The 16,919-nt window shown below is 36.4% G+C and overlaps 2 protein-coding genes across 3 annotated transcripts; both read right to left on the bottom strand.

The window, feature by feature from the left end:
• Positions 1-5,698: 5,698 nt before the first annotated feature.
• LOC130739994 (pentatricopeptide repeat-containing protein At5g39710-like) lies at positions 5,699-7,452 on the bottom strand. The gene is made up of 2 exons (XM_057592471.1): positions 6,524-7,452; positions 5,699-6,209 (listed from the first exon to the last, which is right to left on the bottom strand). Exon 1 carries the CDS (start codon positions 7,450-7,452, stop codon positions 6,535-6,537), a length of 918 nt encoding a protein of 305 aa, XP_057448454.1. The 3' UTR covers positions 5,699-6,209; positions 6,524-6,534.
• Positions 6,809-14,447, bottom strand: LOC130739993 (uncharacterized). Of its 2 annotated transcripts, XR_009020025.1 has the most exons (10): positions 14,289-14,447; positions 10,277-10,582; positions 9,745-10,173; positions 9,482-9,652; positions 9,039-9,398; positions 8,851-8,925; positions 8,572-8,743; positions 8,053-8,116; positions 7,236-7,973; positions 6,809-7,080 (listed from the first exon to the last, which is right to left on the bottom strand). XR_009020025.1 is itself a non-coding variant. In XM_057592470.1 (9 exons), the coding sequence occupies exons 3-9, from the start codon at positions 10,054-10,056 to the stop codon at positions 7,466-7,468; spliced, it is 1,662 nt and encodes a 553-aa protein (XP_057448453.1). In that variant the 5' UTR covers positions 10,057-10,173; positions 10,277-10,582; positions 14,289-14,447; the 3' UTR covers positions 6,809-7,465. The 2 variants fall into 2 exon arrangements, 1 of the variants encoding a protein (XP_057448453.1); XM_057592470.1 differs by having other exon boundaries at positions 6,809-7,973.
• Between the last annotated feature and the right edge of the window lie 2,472 nt (positions 14,448-16,919).

Here is a 16,919-nt window from a genome sequence, read left to right on the forward strand (position 1 = left end):
TAAGGGGGTAGCAAGGGGATTCAGTGCATAAGTTAGTTAACCACACAACACTATGACAAGGGAGAAAGGCATTTGGGATAGTTAGAGAGCATGATTTCAGTTAGAATTGGAATCTTTGTATGTGGATTTCATGCTTTTCCATCCAATGCCACCAAGATAAAGCTTTTCTATCTCATTTTGTTATCCATTAATGATTATGGCTTTCTTAAATACCAGTGAAATAGCATGAGAGAAATTTATATGCGTGAAGCCATAACTTTTAGGTGACATGCATGATTGTACCACAACTCAATCAGCTAATCCTACTTATTTTATCCATCCAATCATTATTAGTGATAATAGAAGTTTGTGGCCACTCTAAAACTATACTTTATTCATAGTATTAATTCTCAAATACAAATATGCTTTATAAAGTTATTTTTGATAATCACTTCTGAGGCTTGAATAAATTTGTGGTGTTACTACTATTACTACTATTACTACTATTATTTTTCCTCTTCTGCAAAAGTATGCTGCACACCACCAGCTCATGCACGTCAAATACACGCTCTCACACAGACATTACAGCTGTCATTATTCTGTCAAGCTGTACGGAGAGAGTCGCGTGGCGCGTGCGAGGGACCAAACCAGCTGTGGCCTGGGACCGTTGTGTGTGATAACGCGTGGCGACCACGTGACGGAACGTGGGGCCCGGTTTATCCAGTCGCCGCGTTTCGCGGAAATGATAAAAAGGTTTTGCACAAAATATCAGCATATAAAGGCATATTCGTTTCTAATAAAGGTTTGGATCAACTTTTTCGTGTTTCAATTAATACTAGTGTCCAAATCGCTTATATTGAATGAATTTAAAACCTGCCTAATGTGTAAGGATTTGTATGCTCTAATTTTTTTATATATGTATAATCACTTTTTTTATTTTTAAATTTAATTTTTTTACCTCAAAAAGATAAATTGCACTGATCTTAGGATCTCTCCCCCTAGCTCATATATCCATTAACTCTTACCACTCCAAATATTATTCGGGAACTTTTAAATTTGAATTTAATTATGATACATTAAATTAGTAGATTATAACTAGTTGAGTAACCCGTGCAATATTGCAGGGTGACTTTTGTTCTATCTAAAATTTGTTTAATACAATATTTTTTAACTTTTTACAATTTTCAATTGCATAAATATATAAATATTTGTCAAATTTTTTGTGTGTTAAAATGCTCTCACAATTTTGACTCAGGTGTGATGGAGATCAAAAGTCCATCTAAAAGTGTAACTTTTAAGGATTGAACTTTCGACCTATACGTTCAAACAACCACCTTATTAGAAAAATATATTTAAAGTTATTTTTTATGTAATATTTTACTAAAAAAACTAAAATGTTAATGTTAATTAAAAAAATATCTTTTGGATGAAAATTGTACATTGATATTAACATTTAAAATCATGATAATAAGGGTTAGTTTGGAACAATACATCAATCTACTCTTATATATTAAAAAATGAATAAGATTATGTCGTATAAACTACTTGTCACAACTACCCCTTGTACTTCTCTTCAATAAAATTTGGCTTATCTAAAAAAAACTTGTCACAACTACCACCATCACTCATGCCACCACCGTCATTGCTGACATCGCCACCACCACCAGCTCCACTTCCATAATCACCACCACTCACTGCCACCACCACCCTTCGCCACCGCCCAGGGTCGTGTAATAGGTTAGACCATGAAGGCAAGTGTCATAGGCCCAACAAAATTGTACCTATATAGCATATAATATTGAGACTTGAGAAATGTTGCAGAACACTAAAAAATGGGTTATCTTAATTGAGAATTAGGAAGTGCAACATGACATCTGTATTTGTTACGTTTTGATTGCAGTTAATAATCTAACATGTGACTCTCACACCACGAAAACTAACATGAATTTCTGAACAATGTTCATTGCACTAGCAAAAGTAGTCAAGTAGGGATTCCATTAATCAATACCTTTTTTATGAATAATGATACTTACCCACTCCTTTTTCACCTCCACCTCATTAAATAAGAAGAGAATTAATAAATATAACTGATATGATGTGTGATGTGACAGAAAATGTAGAGAGAAATAGGAAGAAGAAGGGGTGAAAATGAGATGTAAGAGAAAGTGATGTGTGTATATATCATTACTCCCTTTCTTATTCATTCGCATTGTTCTCAACATACAAAAGCAATACACACTCAATTAAAACAGCAAGGATATGACCAACCAAAACAACCACAGACACAATTGATAAGTTGAAAACAAATTATTTCGTTCAAATTCAGTGAGAATATAAGAGAAGTAATCTTTGTATTCATTTATTTTCAAAAAGAAAAGAAAAAATAGAAGATTGAAAAGATTGAAAGGGAAAGAGGAAGAGGAAGAAGTACCTTACATTTGAGAGAAGCAGTGTATTGAGGAAACCCACCACTCATCAACCCTTCCTCTTACCGAACCAGAACCAAAATGCTCGACCAAGTATCCCCTTTCCTTCGCCGTGTCAGACAACCACTTATCCCAAAAGCTTAAGCTGTTGGGTAAGGGCCACTTTAATGGTTTTATATTATATTCTAACACGTCCCCTCACGCAAGAGCCCTTTGGGCTTGAAGCGTAGATAAATGCACGGGCCCACCTACCATGTGCTTAATTAAATTCCACTTTTTAATTAGAAAGTGAGGGGAGCAAGGATCGAACTCTAGACCTCTCGGTCATAGAGGCTCTGATACCATGTAGAAAGGAGATGAACAATAGAAATGGTTTTATATTATATTCTAACACGCCAGACCACCCAACCTACCTGGGCAAGTCACCACCGAGCCCAGGCGTCAACACCGCAACCCTACCACTATCGTGTCCAGAACTCACGGGCTGCACTCTTGAATTTTGAAGGAATGAATATTATTGGAAGCAATTTATAGTGGAGACCAAAGATTGGGATCGAAGAATAGAGTAGGTTTTCAAATTCAAAATTCAAATGACTGAGAGAAAGAAAGGAACGTGGAGATGGAGTGGTAACACTGGTAACTGAGAAGAAACTGATATAACTCATAAAGTTTAGCAAAAGTCCAATCTAAGCAGCTATATTTAAAATACTTAAATGCATAGAATTGTATAACTTGGATTAAAATATTTGGAGCAAAATGAGAACTAGTTTTCAAAATGAGAACTTCCTTCCCCGGAAAAGCTTACTTGCTCACTAACCCTATAGCGGGCTATCCTATGCTTTGCGCTGGCCCTTTTGATGAGGGATATTGATATATTCTTGCCGTCGCCTAAGGGGACTCCTTTTATGGGGAATACACATAGAAGCAATGGCCCCATCAATGACTCCTCATCGCCTGTGGAACTCTCTTCTAGATCATACTTATTTCCTCTCCTTGAAGTCAAGTTCTCTTAGACTACGCTTGACCGGGACATAGAGGAGAGCTAGTATGAACTTCTTTCTCAGGGCGTAAGGAATAGCACGCAAAAGACAGAATGGAAAGACAAGGAAAGGATTTCATAATCTAATGAAAAGCGGTGGATGAGCGGTAATGGATGGGGAAGGGGGCAAGTACATCCTTTTGTTCTCAGTTTGTGGGAATTGCTTCCATCACTAACCAATTCAGCTCGGCTAGTGGGCTTTTGTGTTCGAACCTCGAATCTGGACCTGTTCGACAAGACCAGATCCATCAACAAACCTAGGTCCAATATTTGCTTGTACAAGCTAGCCATCAACAGACGGGAAAAAATTCATTAAATAATTGTGAGAAGCTCTATGGTGATGACACATCGGCAACATTTTCGGGGACTAAAATTCAGAACTACAATTTACATTTAGAAAATTGCACCTCTCTTTTTTAAATGTGAGTAAAGCCCCAAGTTACCCTTGAACCACCGATTGTGTCTATTTGATTTTCAGTTTGAAAATGCTTTCACCTAATGGAGATCCAAAACTTCTTTAACGTTTGGGGTATTAGAATGTGTGATCTCGAATTCTAATGCTCTAAACGGACTTCCAAACTGAAAATAAAAAATGAAATAACAGCATTGGACAAGTACTTCCTCTTTGTGACGCGCCATTAAATATTAAATCACACTATTATGCACTAATCACAATGGGTTTATTTTTGAAAGAAATCACAATGTTTTTTTTTTTTTTAAGAAATCACAATGAGGTTAGCGGAACTAATGCGTCACTCTATAACTTTTTATGGGGATACAATATTTTTTTCCGAGTAAAACCATTAACCATAGTACGCTGTTAAAATAGATATAAGAATTTAGATTAGATTTTATTTTGACATTTTCTTCAAAAAAAAATTACATAAGTTAACCGTTATCTATAATCTGTATATAATAATATATATAAAGAAAAAGTTTTTGCAATTTAGAGGGCAACTTTGTCATTCAATAATCTATTGCACTACATTTAATTTCCTGCATGTGCATTTTAGTAAAGTTAAACATTATTCACCTACAATCACATTTTCTCTCACCACATTCTTCTCTCTTTCTTTGGCTTACCGTTTTGATTCCTCACGAGAAAACCTTTCCTATTTTCAATCACTCCGTTTTTTTGGAAGCTGAAAGGGAAAAGAGAGGCACATAAATTAGCTGTGGAGCCTTGCATTTGGCTACAACATTCAATCAAACTGATTTAGTTTTCATCCTCATGGATTCGGGGGCAAGCATGGAGTACAGTAGTACACAAATGCACAAGGAGAAAAACACCTTTATATTATGCTCCAGCTATGTTGCAACACAAAATTTGAAAGAATGGATCCCAATCATCCCATAAACACTTCTCTAATGAATTGATGATATCATGATAGTACCAATCCCATTTGAAGTACTGATGTTTTTGGGACATGTATTCTCTGTGGCATAAAATTCATGTCCCCATTGCATTTCTTTCCCTTCCTCCTCGTAGATGAAGGAGCAAAGTAGCATTAGTTTGGTTTTAAGTTGAATCCAACTGAACACCAATAAAGATCTAAGGTTCCTTTCACATTTTGCGCATAATGAGATCTAATAACACCAAATGTGGTTTTCAATTGAAAATCAAAGGCTTAAATATGTTTGAAGTCCTTGATTTTATAAGAGGAATCAAATTGAGCCCTTGAAAAAATAATCCTTTAAATGTTATCTTTGAGAATTTTTATAATCAAATTAAGTCCTTGTGCTTATGTATCATCAATTTTGACCAGTCAACTGTCTACATGGTGAGCCTAGTCATCTAAGAGTGATCACGTGGACTTTTAAGCATCAGTTTTAGTCCTGTTAAATTTTTTAAATAACATTTAGTCCTTTCTCTTTCACCACTATCTTCTTCCTCTTCCACATTCATCTTATCCTTCTTTTTCCCTTCATCTTCATCCATAGCTCAAATGGGGTGAATACATCGCATTGTTGACATTATCAAATCATAGCAATCTTAGAGGGCGGTTTGATTTTGGCTTAAATATGTTTGGGTCCTTGACACTGTAAGAAGAATTAAACAAGGTCCCTAAAATACTAAAATAGTTGATAATGGTTGAACTTTGAAGACATTATAAGCACTTAATGCAAATACTAAAATAGATAGTGACTCCTAAACTGTTTGGTCATGACCACTAAACGCGTAGATCGACTAGCACGAGGTTTTCTAGCTAAGGCAGAGGTCTTAGGTTCGAGATTTTGTGTACCAAAATGGGTATGAATAGTTTCTAAATTTAATTCCACTAAATTACCATCAAAACCAATACACTCTATAACCCCACAACCACAAGTAGATCCTAAATTAAATCCCTTGTCACTTAAACTCAAACAGCCCACACTATTAACCAAATCCAATATATTGTCCAATGTCCACCCCCACTATATTTAGACAAATATCAAGATTAGAGCTCATGGACTCTCTCCACCGACATCTAACATGAGTGCATTCGAGATAATATATGAGAACACTACAGCAGCACCTGTCAAGCAGCCACAATATATCCAGAGGAGCAGTAAAAAAGCCAGTTAATTGCCCAACATAACAGTGAGCCACCAAGACACACATTGTAACCAATCATGACAGTAACACCTTTCAGATATCATAGCCAGTTCTAAGATATCATAGCCGGATACCTAGCACATCACAGCAACTTTGGTGTTGGCAATAAATCTGCCAGAGACAACTCCTAGGCCTCAATCAACCAGAGACAACTCTTTGGCCTCAATCTCTGCAAATTTAGTTCAATTTGAACCTAAATCATTCACTCCAGAAATCAACAAACAAGTTTAAGCCACATGTTCAAGTTTACATGCGATTTAACTCGTTTTGGTTACGAGAAGCTGACATACTGAAACAAATGATTTGGGTGAATAGAAACAAATTCCATGGTCTGTTCTTATACAAAAGAACCAGATTTACCTAACAAAAAAAGAAAGTACTGGCTGTTGGGTAATGAAGCAAAGACAAATCAAACAAACATGTTATTTCCAGGAAATTCCGAAATCCCAAATCAACAACAGCATGAAAAGAAGCAAGATTTACCTCGATAAAAATCAAGAAGACGATAATGGTGGTGAGAATGAAGCGGCCGTTGAAGCATATGAACACTTTCCACCATCAAGTAACAGGCCATCCATGGCTATTTCAGCTAGCACCTCCAAAAGAGGATAAATACTACGTTCCTTGACGTTAATTTTATTAAGTACTTTACGAAGCTCAGAATCATTAAGATTACAGCTCCTCAATGTGCTTTCAATTACCCAACTCTTCTCATTGTACATTTGAACATAATGTAGAGCATTGATAAGAGCAATTAGGGAGAACATATGAGGAGCAAAACCATAATGCATCATCTCCTTGTACATATCGTATGCCTTATCAACATTAAGGCATCTACAATGTTCAAATATTAATAAATTATAAACTGCTCCATCTGGCTTATAATTCCCCTCAAGCATTGTGTCATGAGCTTTGGCTGCTTCGTTCATTAAACCCCTGCTTCTTAAGTCTTTGACAAGCTCTACAAGACTCTTAAATTCATTATTACTGCAGTTCTCTATCAGAATATCATAAGTTACATATGATGGCATCCTGAAACACTGATCATAAATCATAAACAGAAGATACTCCTTAGCATCTCTTGTCCTAGCTTTCTTACTAAGTCCATTCATAAACAAACAATAGGAATCAAAATCTGACGAATAACCAAGTCTTAACATTTCACAATAGAATGTATAAGCCACTTGAAAGTTACCTTCAGCCAAATAACCATTAATCAGACTAGAATAAGGATCCAGATATGACAGGTCTTCCATAAGTGATATGTGCACGTCTTTATCCAGCCACCAGTTGCACTTGGCGTCCATCTCCCTCATCAAATCATAGGCCTTCCGCAGCTCCTCGATTCGGCAAAACCCAGATATAACAGTGTTGTAACTAACACCATCAGGGGACAAACCCATCTCAGTCATAACAGTGTTGTAACTAACAGTGATGTACATTTTTTACTACATTTTCAGCCTCCGGGCAACATTTTTCGTTATCGCTTGAGAATTCACGAGATGCTGCCGTGTCATTCAAACATGAATGCAAGTTCTTATGAGTTTTGTCTGCACACATAGGTTTGTGATGGTTGTGTTTGCGTAAAAGTATGTCTGCTTCATCTACCAAATCAGCAATGTGACTCGGAGGATAGAAGCTTCTCAGTTCAAAAGACCCATCACACCAAACCATGTCATCACTATCCTCATGCCTATCAGTTCTTGGCCGTTTGTGAACCCTATGCTTGGCAGTAACACGTGACTCAATTGGATCAGAACTTGGCCGTTTGTGAACCCCAGGCTTGGCAGTAACACGTGACTCAATTGGATCAGCATCACCTCCACCTCGAAGCTGCGCATCGTGAAAGTCACGAGAACAGGCGAGACAAAAGTCACCATTGCATGTCTGACAGTGTTTGTGGAGGGCAAATATTGACGTCTTGCAGTTGTCACTACAAAAAAAGGGTTAAGTAAACAACTATAAAACATGAGGATAACTACAAGACAACAATAGATTAGATAATTCCTAACCAGTACAACCGCACTCCATCCAAGTCATCTAGCTCTGCTATACTTATCTCTGAGAGCGAGAGCCCTGTAACGCACATCCCAAAAGAAAATTAAAAACCTAACATATATGGGATGAAATTAATAATTCTTAGAAATTAGGATAAACTATGGCATAAGATGAGAGTCAAACTTGACCTATAATCCAACGAAATATACAATAAAAATAGTAAAAAGCAGGATATCAAATAGGTAAGTAAATCCAAAGGCCAACAGTCATAGGGTTCAAAAGTCAAAGTTTATCAAAGCTTATAAAACAGACAATTCTACTGGAACACATATACCCTGATCAAATTTAACTCAATATCAGCATAATTTTCACTTGCCTTCACCCGACAACCTAAGCTTTGGGGATAGGTGGTTATAGACATGGTACCAGATCCATACAATCAAATTTTAAAGCTTTGGGGATGTTGACACATTTATAACAACATAGATCCATACATAAAAAATCTAAACCGAGATTCTTCAAGGAAAAGATACCTTGTCTGCTAGCCTCTTCCTTTTTCTCAGTCATTTCTTCCTCACTCAACTCTTTTATATGTGGAAGAAGCTCTCTTAGCAAATATAGGGAGTGCTCAACGTCAATCTTCACATCTCCTTTGGTTTTCAATTTTCCCGTGTTACTCCTTCTGCGGCGTCTATACACTCTACCCTGCCAATTATTTTCAACAAAGCCAGCAACTCAATTGGCAACATGCTCAGACAAAATATGCAAGTAGTAATCAATCAAAATTAAATTTAAAGCTAAGAAGACTCAACAAATAGCCCTAAACGCCGTTGCACTTGAGTTGGAGTTGGAGTTGGATGGCGAGGAGAGCTTTGCCCGTCTTCATCCTGCCAATCATAAATAGAAGTTCAGTCAGTTGGGATTAATCAGAATCAGAATAAGAAAAATAAATAAATAACTGGATCAGAATAAGAAAAATAAATAAATAAATACCACTCACCTCATTGCCTTGAGAATGGTGAGAAGAGCTTTGCTGGGGAGAAGGAGAGGCTTGCTGTGGAATCACTAAATATGAGTTCCGGTCCGTCCATATTTTATTGTACTCCCGGTATCCATATTTTTCCTTGTGCACTCTCCAATCGACATTTCTGTGCTTGCTATGAGAGATTATCTCCTTTTTTTCTATGGTAGGCAAAGGCATACGAAGGTCCTCCATCCTCAATCCCAGTTGTTCATAACACAAATCAGCCCGATTTAAAGCTATGTCAGCAAAATTTATGCATGGCACATATGCATAAATCATGTCTAGCTGATAGGTATGACATTGTGCTGGTCTATCTATATATGGTTGCCAAGTGACCTATGCAAAAATAAAACAAAATACAAATTTTTAAAAAAGACCACAATTGTAATATTCCAAAGCAAAAAAAAAAAAGTACTTACATCTTCTTTCCTCAATCCTCTAAACCTATCTAGAAACGCTTTCACCCCCTTAACGGTTTGAGTTTGCTTGAATGGTTTATACACTATCTTCATCCACCCGAAAAATAAGGGATAGTCCGATACTGGGGCATATTCAACGCGGATGAATGGAAAACGCTCTAAGGCAAATACCTACAAGAAAAAATAAAGAGTTAACAAAGAACATTATTAACATTATAAATTAAAATTATTAATTAATAACTATTACTAGATAGAGATCTTACCGATAGAGCCAAAGAGAAACCATAAATACTTGAATATTTATCATTATCACGCACAGATTTCTTTATGTAGCTCATCGATTCCTTGAGTTTCGCAATGGCAGCTGCCCCCCACGCATAACTATCTATTTTATTGATTTCCAGGAGCTGTAGATACTGCGGAGAAATAGACCTAGAGCCGTTGGTAAAAATGAGGGTTCCCAGCAAGAATAATAAAAAAGCCTTAGTATAAGGCTCTAGGCTCTTTAAGTCTGACTCTAAAAATTCTTTAGGAACATTCTGAAAAGTCTCCAACAGCTTATTTACATCAATCATGCCACCCTTGACATTGGGATTCTTCGTTTTTGTGAGCAGTGACTCTGCTATAGCAACTTCATTTGTTAAGTGATGCAAAATAGGTTTGCATGCATCTTGATCATCAAAGCCCGAAACCTGCAACAATCCCAATTGCCAGAATCATGTAAATTTTCCAAAATAAACCAAACATCAATCAATTATCAAATTATCAACTGAATAAAGTAAAAAACTAACATACCTGATTCCCATTGATCGGAAGTTCAGATATATGCAAAATGTCTTGAAGACCAAAATCTAGAAAAATTTATTTTCTTCACTGCCAAACTCAAAACAGTGTTGTTTTTCATCATAACACTGAACAAGAGCAGTAATAAAGTTCATCCTTTGTTGAAAATTACCATTGTCTATGAATTCCTTCATCCCTAGAAATGAACCAAAGCATGTTTTTTTAACCCAATTTTGAACCCTTTCATCTACTTTCCACTCCAAGAATTTATTCAAGTGCATCCCATTGTCTAAGGGTTTTATAGGAAGCATTTTGAACCTGGAAAAAAACCAATTCCAATTCAAACAAGAAATTCCCAGCCCTAATGAGACATTTTATCAAATTAATGGTCTAATTTGATATAAACACACAGAACTAACCACAACCCAAAATAGTAATAAATATATTCAATAATTTATGATCAATTTCATAATCTATTTACATGACAATAAAGCTAATAAAAACAGAATTCACTTAAGCTTGGACGGAATCAAATCTGCAATCCATTTTCAAGATAACTTAATCAAATAAGAAATGAAGACAAACTAAGATATTAATGATTAATTTCAGAATCCACTTACATGGTATCAAAAGCTAACAAAAATCAGAATTCAATTAAACTTAACTGGAATCAATTTTCAAGATAACAAAAAAAAAACAGAGAAAATCATTTAATTCCAATTAATATAGAGTATTTTGGTTATTTCCCCAAAACCACTTTTATTCATTATTGTCACTAATTATTTAAATTACTAATCAACCTAAACTAACTCTTTAATTGTAATTTCTCTTCCTTCATCCCAATTTTAAGATTCATATATCAATTTAGAGAATTAGTATTTGTGACCACTGTCAGGGGCGGAGCCAGGATTTGGACACCGGGGGACCAATTAGATTAAACCAAAACATTTATATGTGTATATTTAGAAACACTCTAAAAAACGATACTGTACAAAACGAAAATGAAATTGTTTATATCCCCCATAATTTTGAAAACCAAGAAACTTTCAGTAAATTGAGGACCACTTAATTGTTCAAATTTTAAGTTTGGAATTTTGATCTTGTTGATAGTCATGGAGAAAAACTGCACTTCCGATATCTAAAGCTCGGGAAACAATTGACCTCAACCCCATCTAAGATGGCAGAATAAGTTTCATTGACCCCAACCCAAGGCTAAGATGACAGAGAATAAGTTTAATCGACCCCAACCCCAACCCCAACCCCAACCCCAGGCTATGATGACAGAATAAGTTTAATCGACCCCAACTGGTTGCGGGTTCTGCCCAACAGATTGGCGTATCTGATTTCTGTAGACAATGTTATCATTTGCAATCTTCTGATCAACAGTAAATAGCTAGTCACACTGGGATATCCAAACTGTAATGACAAGTGACAAGTAAAAATTGGAAGCGGTGATAGAGCGGAAAGCCCAAAAAAATCACTATGTCAAGCCTTCAAAGAGGAAAATAGAGGCAAATAGCGGATAGCGGTAAACCCTCATAGAACTACGCTATAGCGCTCCAATATCGGTAATCTCCTGATCAACAGTAAATAGCTAGTCACATTGGGATATCCAAACTGTACTGACAAGTCAAAATTGGAAGCGGTGATAGAACGGAAAGCCAAAAAAAAACCACTATGTCAAGCCTTCAAAGAGGAAAATAGAGGCAAATAGCGGATAGCGGTAAACCCTCATAGCACTACGCTATAGCGCTGCTATATCCGGTTATTTGACAACATTGATTGGATGTGATCCCTTGAACACAACCATCGGTTACAATTTGATAAGCAAAAGCAACAAAATGTATAGGGTTTTCTTCCCTAGCTTATTATACAATATTTCCAAATCAATGTACTTGTGTTAATCAAAATTGGATAACAAAAGCACCATAGGAAGACAGTTGTTGGAAGTACAAAATTTTGCACTTGTGAATGGTCCAGTATCAATAATAAGGTAGGAGAGAAATCGAACAAGAAGTGGGTAAATCACAAATGAGAGATCTTAAGCTCTTGAAACAATGGCAAGATATTTCACCAGCAGAACCAGGTTACCTCCACCAAAAGACCAAAGGCGCCATACTAGTATATGCTCTATCCTAAATACTTTTGACATGAAATTGAAACATAATAATCCACTATGACCGAATATTCACATGATGTGTCACTCAATTACTCTGATTTCCCTATCTAGCTGTCTCTCCTCACTCACTCAATGACCCCAATTTCTGCACTCTACTCTCCAAACTCCAAGTTCTCCTCACGAGTCACAACCTCACCCAATTTCACATTCTCTTCTCTCGGCTTCTTCTCCTCTCCCTCTATTTTCTCACAACCTCACCCAATTACACCTTCTCCTCTCCCTCTGGCCTCTGCAAATAATTTTCCCCATCTCACTGGTTACCGCCACTCCTCCTCTCCCTCTCTTTTCTCTGTTCCCCTTCTTCTCAGTTCTGACCACACCTCACCACCCCTTTAAATTTTAATCTACGCGACTACGCCAGATTTCAGAACCAGAATCTATGTCTCACTCACCGTCTCAACTGTCAATTCATTCAATTCCACATTTCTCTCAATTTTTCCTTCCTTATCACAATTCCACAATTTCTCTAAATTCATTCAATTCCACAACTTTCTCGTCACTCCTCTCTCGGCTACACCCCCACAGTCCACACCCCACTCACAGGCTCATGTAGTTTTCTGCAACAACTCTGCATCAGAATCAACTCTATAGTACTGAAATTCTCTCAGATTTTCCTATCAAGTTTCTATCACTTTATCGCGCTCTCTGTTTCGTAACAGACCCAATGAAACCTAAATTAGAGCATCAATGTGAAGAATCAGCTTGAACCAAATACAAAGACGAAAATCACATCAGTAAACACACGCAACTAATTGCTATGATTGAAGCCTAAATTAGAGTATCAATGTGAAGAATCGGCTTGAGTCAAATACAATGACGAAAATCACATCAGTAAACACAAACTACTAATTGCTATGATTGAAACCTAAATTAGAGCATCAATGTGGAGAATCAACTTGAACCAGATATAATGAGGAAAAATCACATCAGAAAACACTAAACACACATGAATAATTGCTATGAACCCTAAATTAGAGCATCAATGTGGAGAATCAGCTAGAAGTAAATTTAGCCCAAAATTTTGAACCCTAAAATCAGAAGCAATAGTGAAGAAGAAAAAACCCCAAATTGGCCTAAATGATGATGTTTACCTTCTAGATGGCTGGACAGTGAAGAAGGAGAAGTGGAACTCTGGAAGGAGAAGCCTGAGCGTGTGGGAGAGAAAAGAACACCACGAAAGCAAACGACTTAGTGATGCTTCGGTCGAATGATGAAAACTGAAGCAGATGAAGATGGTGAAGAAGAAGTGTGTATACAATTGCTTAGCCCCTGTTTGGTTCAAAGGAGGGGAGGGGAGGGGAGGGGAAGAGAGGGGAGGGATTTTAATACTTATTATGTTTGGTTTATAGGAGGGGAGGGGAGGGAAAATAACTTATTTTTAATTAGTTCATGAGAGGAGGGAAGAGATTTTATAATTTAAATTACTTTTATGGACAAAGATCAACCTTGTGAAACACCTTCTAAATGAAGGCACAAGTTAATATAGTAAGGCTCAAAACAAAACCAAAGCTTATTTAAATCTATACGGGCTTCATCTTGTGTCATGTTATAGATTCCACAATGGCAATATCACAAACAGATGGGGTGCACCAAATAATTGGAAACTCCAACAAACTAGTACAAGATTGTTTCTAAACAGATTGTTTATACCATCTATAGAAGCTAAATTCTACTGTATTGCTATTGTTCTAAACAATTTGTTTATACCATCTATATCACTCCATTTTTCATTGTTAGCAAGAGGTCCGTGTTCTCACTCAATTACAACTTTCAAAGCAAAAAGAAAACCAGCCAAGGGAACAACCAAATGAAACAAAAATTGTAGAAGGTTCTGCTAAAACATACCTGGGTCGCAGAAGCAGGGGGTCGACGCCGCTGACAAGGAGGCGGCGGCGGCGGCGGAGGGAGAGACCGGGTAGAGGGGCACTAGCGGTGGCAGAGAGAAACCAAAGACGGACAGAGCAATTGGTATGAAACACACGTGAAATGAAGAAGAAAGAAAGGAAATAGACCGTTAAACCCTATTACTAAGAATTGGAATTTTTAGTTTTGTATAGGGTTATTTTAGTCTGGAAATTATTTCCCCTCCAAATTCCCCCAATTTTGGGGGAACAAAAAATTGAGGTTGGAGGGATTTTGCACCCCTCCATTTCCCTTCCCTCCCCTCCTAAAATTTGAACCAAACAAAATTAGATTTTAAAGAGAACAAAAAATTGAGGTTGGAGGGATTTTGCACCCCTCCATTTCCCTTCCCTCCCCTCCTAAAATTTGAACCAAACAAAATTAGATTTTAAAGATCTCTCCCCTCCCCTCCCCTCCCCTCCCCTCCAACCAAACAATGCAAGAGTTTGTATTGGCGGTGTGAGAGGGAAGGAGAGGCGATGAATGAATGTTTCGTAGTCCTTTCAACTTTTTTTTTGAAAATAAACTTTTCAAAAACTTTAATTTATTTAATTTATTTATTTATTTTCTATTTTGAAAATTTTTTTTTATATCAGCTTCAGTTTCGCCCGTGGCTGAGATTGACATATTTTAAATTTAAATTATAATTTTCGGTTTCACCCGTGGCCAAGATTGAGATATAAATTTTAAATTATATAAGTTTCGATTGCCAAATGTGCAAATAATGCAAATAAAAAGAGTCAAGTAGGATTCGCTTGACTTAATAATGCAAATAAAAAAAGAATTACTAAAATGAGGCAAAAAAAAAAATTTATTTACCCCAATAGAGTGATTTTGGCCACAACTAGCTTCCTCTGGTTCCACAACTTTAGATTCCTCTAGTTGCACAGCTACAGCTTTCTCTTGTTGCACAACTTCATGTTCCTCTGATTGCATAACTCCAGGTTCCTCTGGTGGCACAACTTCAGGTTCCTCTATTTGCAAAACTACAGCTTTCACTTGTTGCACAACTCGACGTTGTTTCCCTTCCCTACAGCGATTTGAGGCTGTATGAGGGTAACGACCTGCTCGCGTTGGTTCATCTTTAGGTTCACGTGAAACTTTTCGTTTAAGATTCTTCCTAAGCATTTCTGTTTCAAACAATATATAGATTTTGGTACCTCACTTTCCCCCGGGAACTTAGGGTCCTTTGAAAAATTTGGGTATTCTTAGGGTTTGGGCCGCAGATATATTTTTGTTAAACATAAGCCTGGGCTTAAAAAACATTTTTCCATTTGAAATTAAATATTAAAAATTCGGGTATATCAATTTCGTCAGGGGAAAACCCTTGTTTTTTCTGGTACCTCACTTTCCCAAGAGAAATTAGGTTTTTTGAAAAATTTGGCTTTGAAAAATTTGGGTTGGTATTATTAGGGTTTGAGCCGTGAATATATTTTTGTTAAACATAAGCCTCTGACCCAAATAAACAATTTTGAATTTTTTGGGGAAATTAAGCCTTGTTTTTTCTGGTACCTCACGTTCCTCGGGGTAGGGTCCTATGAAAAATTTGGGTTGATATTCTTAGGCTTTGTGCCGGAGATATATTTTTGTTAAACATAAGCCTGGGTTCAGTTTCGCCCGTGGCTGAAATTGACATATAAATTTTTAAATTTAAATTATAATTTTCGGTTTCGCCCGTGGCTGAGATTGAGATATAAATTTTAAATTATATAAGTTTCGGTTTTGCCCATGGCTTTGGCTGTCCAACATTTACCGACCCGACCGAACCCGATTCACCCAACAAAACCTTCATTCGAGAAACCCGAATTTGAACAACCCGTAGTCACTAATCGGTTGGTGTTCTAATTTTAAAGCACAACACCCTGGGGTATTATGGTTTTGAATTTGTTTCTTAAATATCATAGGAGTTTTTTTTTTTTTTGAAAATTTGGCTATGAAATTGGGGAAAAACTTAAGACCTAAATTTAAAGAACAAAGTAATAGCTAGCCATATTGTATTTTTATTAAGACCGGAATATATTTTAGGAGGGTGGCATCAAAAAAGTATTAATGCCACCCGTATAATAGCTTTGATGCCTCCCCTGAAAATTATATTAATGCCTCGCTTATTGAATATAAGCTCAAACTAGCTTATGGGTAGGTCACAACCTAAAAGCGCTTAAATTTTAAGCCAATGCAGGACCTCTCCAATGTATATGCCGTTGTTCTTGATCAAATTGCTACACACCCACCAGTTATGGAATAACACACCTACGAGTTAAAGAAATAAATAAATAGTTAAAATCTATAAAAATATAGTAAAGAGCAATGTTACCATTAGTCCATTAGTTATCCAAATAAACTAATTTATATAAAATATTTGGAATTAATTAACCGTATAGATAATAATTTTTAATAAATCATTAAAAAAAGTCGTCGCGCTTATATGTGTGAATAGTGGGAACAATTCGCACGTACATTCCTTTTCTATTTAAAATACTTTTAAATTTAAGTTTAATTATGACATAACAAATTAATAAATTCTTATTGGATCATTGTATAAAATATTTTTACATCCTCAGTATATAGTAATTA

Source organism: Lotus japonicus, chromosome 2 (assembly GCF_012489685.1).
Source record: "Lotus japonicus ecotype B-129 chromosome 2, LjGifu_v1.2".
In the NCBI taxonomy this organism is placed as follows: Eukaryota; Viridiplantae; Streptophyta; class Magnoliopsida; order Fabales; family Fabaceae; genus Lotus; species Lotus japonicus.

What these genes read in the sequence shown, in the direction of transcription:
- LOC130739994 (XM_057592471.1), bottom strand. Translation starts at nt 7,452, where the DNA reads ATGACTGAGATGGGTTTGTCCCCTGATGGTGTTAGTTACAACACTGTT.
- LOC130739993 (XM_057592470.1), bottom strand. Translation starts at nt 10,056, where the DNA reads ATGATTGATGTAAATAAGCTGTTGGAGACTTTTCAGAATGTTCCTAAA. An exon ending in AACGGCGTTTAGGGCTATTT is followed by an intron (nt 8,744 to 8,850) that starts GTTGAGTCTTCT and finishes AATAATTGGCAG; the next exon opens with GGTAGAGTGTATAGACGCCG. An exon ending in GGAAGAGGCTAGCAGACAAG is followed by an intron (nt 8,117 to 8,571) that starts GTATCTTTTCCT and finishes TGTGCGTTACAG; the next exon opens with GGCTCTCGCTCTCAGAGATA.